The 11,364-nt window shown below is 34.2% G+C and overlaps 1 protein-coding gene across 5 annotated transcripts; it reads right to left on the reverse strand.

Moving 5' to 3' along the window:
• Positions 1-432: 432 nt before the first annotated feature.
• Positions 433-9,634, reverse strand: LOC131846955 (phospholipid scramblase 1-like). 5 transcript variants are annotated; one of them, XM_059196716.1, is made up of 6 exons: positions 9,545-9,634; positions 8,337-8,387; positions 6,988-7,184; positions 5,080-5,271; positions 1,300-1,458; positions 433-561 (listed from the first exon to the last, which is right to left on the reverse strand). In XM_059196716.1, exons 2-6 carry the CDS (start codon positions 8,356-8,358, stop codon positions 538-540), a joined length of 594 nt encoding a protein of 197 aa, XP_059052699.1. In that variant the 5' UTR covers positions 8,359-8,387; positions 9,545-9,634; the 3' UTR covers positions 433-537. The 5 variants fall into 5 exon arrangements, with proteins under 5 accessions (XP_059052699.1, XP_059052620.1, XP_059052471.1 ...); XM_059196637.1 differs by having other exon boundaries at positions 8,337-8,414; positions 9,545-9,633; XM_059196488.1 differs by having other exon boundaries at positions 8,337-8,418; positions 9,545-9,633.
• Between the last annotated feature and the right edge of the window lie 1,730 nt (positions 9,635-11,364).

Consider the following 11,364-nt stretch of genomic DNA (forward strand, 5'->3'; position numbering starts at 1 on the left):
TATACCTTCCAGTTACTCGACATCATTATCTACTTTTATTACTGCTTCTAATTGTTCCACGGCTAGTTGCTATCGTAAATTCATTCTTTATAAAAACCAAAAGGCGAAAATAAATGTATTGTTAAACTGTGCATCAGAGTTTGTTATTGAGAAATTCCATTGTGTCCACTACAAGACACGACACATTTGCACATTTTTCTGTTTGTCAATCCACAGACTGAGCATGGAATAACAAACTAATTTTAACTTTTTATGAACAACACGCGAACACAACTTGTTAAGTCATCAGGATTTTTTTGGAATAAAAATAAAATTTTATGTTTTAATATTTTAATATAAAATTAAAACAATAAATAGGTACAAATTACGTCTATATAATATATAATTTAATACAAATTTATAATATATTAAATAGATACAGAATAACCGATATCACAAGTAAAAAAAGGCCAACAACAAACACATTATTCTTATACGATTATCATAAGCACTAAGCGAGGTTAAATGCAAATTACTGCTATCAACTCATTCTTCATTTTATTTGTCGTAGTAAAGGAAGTCCTGGAAATAAATATAATTATATAATTCATATCCTGTAATTTCATCTATACATACATTTATGTTTGTACCGTGCGAGGAATGAAATCCGCGACTATCGGATGTAAGGCGGTGTGGTAAACCGCTAGGCCACCGAGGGCGTCAAATAATGCTTTCATATATGAAATTCAAATTCAAATTCAAAATATCTTTATTCATGTTAGTCTATTACAGACTCTTATGATATGTCAAATCTACCGTCAGTTCGGAATGATTTCGAGATGAGAAGAACTGAGAAGAAACTCAGCTCGTATATATACATATACATAAAATTGGAGTGTCTGTTTGTAATATTGAAGTAACCGTTTTTTACTCCCTGCATATGAATATAAATACGGTACATATACTAAAATAACGTTTTTTACTATTTTTGTCTGTCAGTCTGCTGTCTGTTTGTTCCGGCTAATCTCTGAAATGACTGAACTGCATTATCATCCACTAGCTGCGCCCGCGACTTCATCCGCGTAAAATGACGATACTTCCATATAACCTTTCAACCCCTTGCAACCCTTTTTCGCATTAAAAAGTAGCCTATGTCCTTTGTCAGGGTATAGACTATCTGTGTACCAAATTTCATTTAAATCGGTTCAGTGGTTTCGGCGTGAAAGCGAGACAGACAGACAGACAGAGTTACTTTCGCATTTATAATATTAGTAACGATATCAAAATACTCCAAAAAAAATTATTTTTAGTTCTGCTTACAATTAGGATGCAGGCTCCAATGAGAGCAGCCTTATAGCCGACGTCCAGGTCGAAAGGGAAACTTATCTCGTACGAATCTGAGTCAATCAGCATCTCCTGTAACATTCCTCTCCAAATCTTCCTAATCACACCGATCTGACTCTTGTCCTGAGCGAAAATCTGTAATAATAATAATAATATTTATTGCGGGAATCTATTTAATTGTATCCTGCCACCGCCAGTTCACTTTGCAAACTGCGTCCAAAACATTATTAGTTAGAATCAAGTTGATAAAACTATGAGTTCTCTGTAAAGAGATGTTATATAGCAACTGTAAAAAACTTTACAAGCTGCGCCGATACATCTTAATACGTCCAAAACATAATTAAGTCGAATTCTATTGTTCTAACAGTCGATTCTTCCTCAATGTGGACAAATGCTACTTTATAATTGTTGTGTATTCAGAGCCATAAAAATACATTGTCTATGTTTATGATTAATTACTTACTCTATAGTCTGTCGGTGTGTCAAGTCGAGTCATATAATACATATAATTCTTGTTAATATAATAAATTTGTAGTCTTATTAAATAAAAGACTAATATACCATAGTCACTAGCTTTTGCCAGCGGCTTCGCTCGCGTTAATATATCCCCTTAGGGGTGGAATTAATCAAAATCCTTTCTTAGCGGATGCCTACGTCATAACATCTACCTGCATGCCAAATTTCAGGCCGATCCGTTTTGTAGCATCTTAGTTTCACACAAAAATATAATATTGTTATTTTTAAATAGTCTAACATAGAACTGCAAAATGATCATCATCATTATCTTATTTATATGTGTAGTATGTTTATAATATATATAAATATGTATGTATGTATGCTCATAATTCGTTTGTATGTAGTATATTATCATGTATATGTATGATCTTATATCTATTTAATATAATTACATTTAATTTCTTAAAACTAAACCGCCTTCGAGTATCTCTGCACTCCCTAAGTTTGGCTGGTAGAGAATGCTATTAGCATTAAGCTCGCCTATTGTACAAAATCAATAAAGTTTTAAATAAAATAAATAAATAAATTGTTTGGTTAGAAAAAATGATCAATATTTGTTTAACCTTGAATGTCATTCACTGAGCCATCCAAATGATGTGAGCAGTGTAAATGATGAAGAGCAAACAGCTAGTACGTTCACTCACCACTTAGTTATAATTGGAACACGCTAAAACTTTATAGATCGGTGGATTTATTTTTCATCGTTATGTTCTTGTTTTGATCATAGCAAGAGTTTGGTATGTACACTGAAAATATGGTACAATTAGAATCGGAATTCATTGCGCAGTATTCCATATATACTCCACTAGCCAGAGACCTTTTTTCATCAATTATTTGACTCCTTCCTCTCGGTCAAAAACTTCTAGTTAGATGCTTAGTTCTAGTAAATTGTATGAAGCTTAGTGGAAATCAACTGCATTTACATGTCCGTGCTATCGGATTTATTTTTCATCGTTATGTTCTTGTTTTGATCATAGCAAGAGTTAGGTATGTACACTGAAAATATGCTACAATTAGAATCAGAATTCATTGCGCAGTATTCCATATATACTCCACTAGCTAGAGACCTTTTTTCATCAATTATTTGACTCCTTCCTCGCGGTCAAAAACTTCTAGTTAGATGCTTAGTTCTAGTAAATTGTATGAAGCTTAGTGGAAATCAACTGCATTTACATGTCCGTGCTATCGGATTTATTTTTCATCGTTATGTTCTTGTTTTGATCATAGCAAGAGTTAGGTATGTACACTGAAAATATGCTACAATTAGAATCAGAATTCATTGCGCAGTATTCCATATATACTCCACTAGCTAGAGACCTTTTTGCATCAATTATTTGACTCCTTCCTCTCGGTCAAAAACTTCTAGTTAGATGCTTAGTTCTAGTAAATTGTATGAAGCTTAGTGGAAATTAACTGCATTTACATGTCCGTGCTATCTGCTGACATACACCATGCTATACCCAGCTGATAGTTTTTTTATCTTCAATATATAATTTGACCAAGAGGTGATCCTTTAGCTTGTTTGACATTCATGTTAGATAACCAAAAGATATCTGGCTACCGTAAAGGATCTGATAAATAGGTGTTTCATCATCCAGATCAGATATATACATATATTCGAATAAAAAGTAAGTTATTAAAAAAGTAGGTGGTTACACTAATAAAAGCCTACGTAATGTCAACAAACTAGTTTTACCTAAGTGCCGTTTGACGAAAGTCAGTAATTCGTTTTATGGAAATTGCGTAAGGTTTTACAACAAACTCCCAGAGTCTGTAGTCAATTTGCCAGAAAAAAAATTCAAATGTGTCATAAAATATTTTCTTTATAAAAAAGCCTATTATAAAATTAAAGAATTTATAAATGATAATAATGTTTCTGTAGAAAATATCTAACTTAAATTTCATAGCGCTGACAATGTTATCTGATTGAACAGAGATTAAGTGCGTAACGGTTTCTATGTTGATTGCCGCATGCCTAATCCTTGTTGTTAATTAAATATAAGTAATTCAATATTTATTTAAAAGAGCAACACACAAGTTTCTTGCTTATTCTTCTTGTGATGAATCTGCATTCCGAATAAGCGGTAGAATAAAAAAACTTGACTATTCAAAAGTGCTTATATTAAGTTTATTTGAATAAAGATTATTTCTATTTCTATTAATAAAACAAAAAGTGGAATACTGGAAAATCTCACTGTAGCATGAGAAGCAAATATACCTAAAGACGATGCAATGAGAACAAACAAATATTATGAGCTCATAAACGAATCATTGGAAAATGGCTATGTGATGAATAATATTAGGTCGAAGTAGGAACGAGAGCAGCGAAATCGCTCTACAATCTACTAATAGGTCTTGGTTTGTCTAGAACTGTAGTCGGTTCTATACCACAACTTATATCCAAAGCTGCATTAGTCTTTAGTCTACTCCTACCAGATTTGGTAGGACAGAGAGAGGAACGCTAACCGTGAGTGTGACGTACGCCGGCGAAAGGACCTTAAACCTACACCCGGGTCACAAGTCACGGGAACTGTTCGGAGCTTCCCTCTATGCTACACGATGGACCAAGGAATGCTAAGAAGTTGGTCTCAAAAGTAATTCAGTAGAATAGACTGTAGATAGAACTACTCGGAGTTTTCTCTACTACACGATGGACCCGGCACCCGCACGGTCAAGCTATGGAATGCTTAGAAGTTCGTCTCAAAAGTAGAAGAAATGCAGTAGAATAGTTCATTCATTCATAATTTAAGAGCTGTGCTCTTGTCGGTGGAGCTCCCGCCACCTTCCACGATCTTCTATCAGTCCCTTTAGCTGTTGATACGACACGACTCCAACTTTTTCTTTAACTTGCTTGATATAGCTGTGTCTCGGTCTTCCCCTTCCTCTCTTTCCATCTATTTTTCCTTCTATAATGTTGTTAATTAGTTCGTCGTGTCGTATCAAGTGCCCTATGGGACACAGTCACCTAAATACATCAAAATAATAATTGCATTTAATAATGTCTAGTAAGACAAATTCAATATTGTCTACTAGGCACTGCTGTATCTAAACTGTGTCACCCCACCTTACATTTTCCTATTGTTATTTAGTATATAAGATCATTATTTCTATGTACATATTGTCAGTTTATCATCATCTGTAATATACATCGTCTGGACCAGCAACATCTTATTAGTTACCCGCAACATGCCCCAACATTTTTCCCCGCCTATTCTCAATAATATCTAGAATAGTACGTACACCAAAATCAGAAATACCGGTGCGGGACATTGGCCCCTTGATCTTCAGCACTGGTCGGTCGTGAGGATCATTGATGTAGAGTACGGGTGTTATGAAAGTGGACTTCTGTCTGATCACACAGAGCAGCCTACCATTCATTTTGACCTCCATCTTATCGGGTCCGAACGTAAATGGCCGCTGAAGAGAGATCACCTGGAATTAAGGGAATTAAAAAATATAAAAATGAAGATACACATATCCTTATCCTTACTAATAATGCGAAAGTAATTATGTCTGTCTGTCTGTAGGGGGCGAATGCAGATGACACACCAAACCCGCGGAAGGTCTTATGGAGCGGCTGAAGGCCAACTCTCGCCTGACGGATATTTGGCGTGTAAGAAATTACTACATTAATATAAAATGAACGGATTCATAATATACTTCATTTAAAACTTCTCGGTACGTAATGATGGCCGTAGTTCTATGTGTTGCCAGCAAAAATATCTCCTAAAGTGTTCATTGAAATTAAATGATGTAATTTAACAGAATTGTTCAAAATTAAATACTTATTATAAATAACGTCAAATACGCTTTGGATTAATATCATGTTTATAAAAACATTCGCAAATAGTGCATTATTTTAGAAGGAACTATACCATAATCAACCATACCAACTATTATATGAAAGGTTAGTGAGATAACATTAGCAGATAGACATATCAATCTCACGGAGCGTTGTATAAATAATTTAGTATGACTCTCTTTCCTACGGTTGTCTGTAAGAGATTGCGTTAGTGATACGACCGCTTCTGTGCCTTCTTCTTTCTTTTATATGTTGTTATACATATATATATATATATATATATATATATATATATATATATATATATATATATATATATACTAGCTCTCTCGGCAAACGTTGTTTTGCCATATAAATTAATAACGCTATAAAAAAATAGGGGTTGATGATAGAAGAAAATTTAGGATTGTATGTATTTTTGTATGTTGTATTATAAAAAAATAGAAACTAAAATATTTGTCTAAAAAATAAAAAAACTATTTTAGGGGTGGACTACCCCTAACATTTAGGGGGATGAAAAATAGATGTTGGCCGATTCTCAGACCTACTCAATACGCTCACAAAATTTCATGAGAATCGGTCAAGTCGTTTCGGAGGAGTATGGGAACGAAAACTCTGACACGAGAATTTTATATATAAGATAAATATATATTTATGTATCTGCTTTTAATATTGGTGCAATAAAGAATTATATGTAAAAAAATAATTTAATAACCTATAACATAATACATCACATTATTTACAATTTATTCATATATTATACTAGCTGTGCCCGCGATTTCACCCCCGTTAAATTTCAATAAAAAGTATAGTCTAAGCGTTATTCTGATGCATAAGCTATATTACTGTAAAGTTTCATTAAAACCATCATAACCTGATGCCCATAGCACTCAGGGTACTATACAATTCTACCAGTGAAAGAATATGATCAGAACTGAATTACCCCAAACAAACAAACATACAAACTTCACCTCTTTATAATCATAACTACATAGTATAAAACAAAGTCGCTGTCGCTGTCTGTCCGTCTCTATATATGCTTAAATCTTTAAAACTACGCAACGGACTTTGAAGCTGTTTTTTAATAGATAGACTGATTCAAGAGGATGGTTTATATATATAATAATACAAGTACACCCGGGGTAAGAGCATTGCTTACTTTTGCTGACAAGGGTGGTAAATAATTGTATTAAATCTGCTTACATAATACTTGAACGGCCCCAAATGGATAGTTTGTTTATCAAAATATCTTTATTCAGGTAGGTCTATTACAGACTCTTATGATATGTGAAAACCGTCAGTTCGAAATGATTTCGTTTGTTTCTAACTACATAAAGAACCAGCACCTCTTGGTTTTGTTGATCTAACATGTCTATGTGGAAAGAACGATCCTTCCCTCCGAATATATGGTTCAAGGCACTCGAGTTCTCCTTCGCATGCAGTATCACTCTACCATCAGGAGCTAGGATCTTATACTTGTTGTTACCAATCCTGGTCTTCTGCTTGACCACTACTCTGTCTAGCCAGATCAGCTGCCTGATGCCTGCAAACATGTCGAAATAGTAATCATATAATAACACATCTATACCTACATATAAAATTGGAGCGTCTGTTTGTAATATTGAAATAACCGTTTCTTACCACATGCATATGATTATGAACAAATACAGTACATAGACGAAAATTACATTTTTTACAATTTTTCGGTCTGTCTGTTCCGGCTAATCTCTGAAATAGCTGGACCGATTTTGACGTGACTTTTATTGGCAGGGATTGATTGACTTTTATTGGGAACCACCGGTCTAGATGTTGTATGAATTGTCCGGAAGTATATGTATATTATTATTATATGCATTAAAAACAATATTATAAACAATCAGCAACTATATTCTACAACGAAAAATCCCCACAAATAGCACGCATTCACGAGTATGACATTTAGATTTTGACGGGATTTTTTTGGCAGGTAGCTGATGTAATAAGGAGTAACTTAGGCTACTTTTATTACAGAAAAATAAACTTAAATTCCACGCGGATGAAGTCGCGGGCACGGCTAGTATTTAATACATACAATTATTTGACGGCCTCGGTGGTCTCACACCGCTTTTACTTCCGATGGTCGCGGGTTCGAATACAAGCAGTTGTATTAATGTATAGATTTGGGTATAATCTATGTATATTACGTATGTATTAACAAAAAATATATAAGTTTTTATATCAGTTGTCTAGAACCCATAACACAAGCTCTGCTTACCTTGAGACTAGATGGCGCTGTGTTAATTATACATTATGTATAATATTTTGTTATAATAGCGTTACAGATAAACTGATTAATAAAATATTGTAATTTACATTACATTAGAATACTCTGATTTATATCTACAGCTTATGCTTCCCTCCAATTGATCCCCCACCGATTCAAATGGGGATCGAAATTACGATGGCCTCAGCCGAAGTTCGAACCCCTAGCGGTGCCCTCCCACCAAAGTCGTGTCAGTTCGGCAGGAGTTGGTCTTCAAACACTCCATAAGTCCTTCGGCGAGGTTGGGTCATCGTCACTGCGTTAAAACTAATATTCTAAAATAAAAACTTTCAAATATACAATCACAGATGCAGCTGGTAACATTGTTTGAAATTTTGACACTTAAACCTGTCAATTTTATCTCTGAAATTAAAAAAACAGATTTGTACTCACCCAAGGGTTGTGACTCGGCCATTTTTATTTCCTTCCTGTTAATTCCACTATCTGTCCAAAGAAAGAACTTTCATCGTTCTAGCTGCAAAAATATCGAATTTCCATACAAACTTTCATCCCACATTTTATTTTTATTTTTTGGGTAGGATTTTATTTTTTTTTATAACACAGGGGACAAACGAGCTTGCGGCTCACCTGATGGTAAGTGATTACCGCCGCCCATGAGCACCCGCAACACCAGGAGAATTGTAAGTACGTTGTCGGCCTTTTAAAAAGGAATAAGCTCTTTTCTTGAAGGTTTCAATATCGTATCGGTTCGGAAATACCATTGCTGGAAGGTGATTCCATAATGTGGTTGTGCGAGACAAAAAGTTTCTAGAAAACCGCACTGTGGAAGACCGCCATTCATGCAGATGATCAGGATGGTATTTTATTTAGATTTAATCAACGGCCTAAAAAATAGTTTCTAACTTCGAAAATGGCTATACTTCCATACTACCTGGCATCTCACGTTTCAACCCCTTACAACTCTTTTTCGCTAAAAACTAGCCTATGTTATTTCTAAGACTATCTGTATACCAAATTTCATTTAAATCAGTTCAGTAGTTTTGGCGGGAAAGCGTGACAGACAGAGTTAATTTCGCGTTTACAATATTAGTAAGGAATTCAACCACACTTAAAAGAGCAACACACAAGTTTCTTGTTCATTCTTCTTGTGATGAGACAGCATTCCGAATGAGCGGTAGATTAAAAAAAATGTGATGACTATTCAAAAGTGCTTCAATGTAAGTTTATTTGAATAAATTATTTTCTATTCTATTATATTCTAACCCAATTCCAAAACAAACTAAATATTTGCAGTCTCAATGTTGAACCCACTGAACAAATAAACACTGTATTCTAAGAGTAAGCACTGCACATATAAGGACGAGAAACCTTCCAAATAAATACTTGCTTTAAAATATAGGTACCACAACACATTTCCACAGAAAATTTTGAAACTTTTGATGTAAGACTCGGGGCTAAATGTAGATATATATGTACCTAGATCAAGTTTAAATATATATGTAAACCTACAAGTATATCTATAAAACGTGTACAATATCACAGAACACAAATCACTGTTTATAATTATACTGCCGCAAAAAATAATTCGTTGGATGTTTTAAAAACATTGATGGTGATAATTTCAAGGTTATAATTACTACCTGCAGCGGTAAATATATAATCAGTACACAGTTCACATAAAATACTCGTATTATTTGAGAGTCACGACTCGAACGTGCGATACGTAAAGCTATCCGTATAAAACTGGCTTCTATTTTCTATTCAGATGACTTATTGGCTGACTAACAGAAACAAGTTGCACTACTCTACTAGTATGTAATGTTATGTTATCTGTGCTACTAGTGATTACATCATCAAAACATATTTGCAGTGAATAGGCAGAAAGGACAAAGGAGCTCACCAGTGAATTCTTTCTTCGACTTCTCCCGATGATTCTCGGCGCTGGTTCTCTTTTCTATTCACTAAGACCACAGATAATATAATATTACATACAGATACCCCATCCCATACAAGAAAATGGTTCCTTCCTAACTCGGGCTATTCTTCGGGCTATTTTATTTCGCCGCCGTAGGCGCTAGATGTCGCTATATCTGAAGCAGTTCGGATTACTAGTGGGTGATTAGTAATAAAGCATGAAAATAGATGGCAGAGAATTCGGTCTACATGACATCTGTTTTGCAAAGATACGTACATAATAGATATATAACTGTATCGAACTCCTGATTGGGTACAATCGAAAATTCAATGTAGGTATAATATTGTTCGCTGACAGTCTACAGACACGGCTAATGTACCTATGTATCTATGTACTATGTTACAGTTACTTTTTTACATTAGGCATGTGTGGCTTTTTTTCTCCCGACAAAGATATGTCGTAACGCGTCTGCACTAAAATCGAGCTATCGGTTAAGGAGCAATAGCTCCTTAACGAATAGCCCGATTTTAATACGGTTTTTTTTATTTAAATTGTTATGTGATAGTGATAGATTTTAGCTATAATCAATTGATGTGCATATGGGTACCTCATATAATTTTCAGTGTATAATTATTTCTCAATATGTAGTTAATTATGGTAAACTGGCAATTTGTAAAACTGAAAATAATATCTGCAAACCATCAATCTGTTATATGTAGGTTCCTTCAGGGATACTACATCGGTGCTAATGACATGTAGGTACTTATTTTGATGTTATACCTATTTGTAGAACCTTCGATATCTACAAACTACGCCTTTACTGCTAGTTTTTTGGTATTTATATGTAAGTTGTTATTCAGTTGAAATTAAGCTGCGAAATTACAGGATATTTGGACATAACATCTATGTTCTCCGGAATGATAACGTATGCGGGATATAGCGGGCACGACATGATGACGTAATGCTGTTTAATAATATATGTGTATGTATGTACGTCGGATAGCGTCGTGGTTGGATGGATCGTCAGCTTATTTACCATTTCAGTTCATAATAGTAGGTAGTAACTTTTGACAATATGGATGAAGGAGGGTAACGGTGATGATGATGAGATCAATAATGACTGTTGACGATAGTGACGGTGGTATTTATTTATGACCACGATAAAATTCATCATTGGCAGTATTCTCAACATTATCATCATTGTTCATCATGATGATTGAGATCAAATTAATTAATTGATTAAAAAAGTAGCAAGTATTAGGTAGGTACTAAGTCCTTATATGACTTAAATACAAGGTTCTGGGATGCTGTGATATACTACAGTCTCTAGATTTTGTTTCTTATTAGTATTCCACAACCAAAGTCTATAGACAGAGAAATATAGATTTACACAAAGTTTTTTGATGTAAATGGGAATTATTATACACATTGCATTAAAAAATATATATGATTACCATCTAATACAAAATCATTATGTAGTAAATAATTCCTGACATTTTAAATCGAATGAGGTGAAACTAACATTGCATGAACACAACACTTGAA

This window comes from Achroia grisella, unplaced genomic scaffold (assembly GCF_030625045.1).
Source record: "Achroia grisella isolate CSIRO2021 unplaced genomic scaffold, CSIRO_AGI_Agris_v1 utg1056, whole genome shotgun sequence".
Lineage (NCBI taxonomy): Eukaryota > Metazoa > Arthropoda > Insecta > Lepidoptera > Pyralidae > Achroia > Achroia grisella.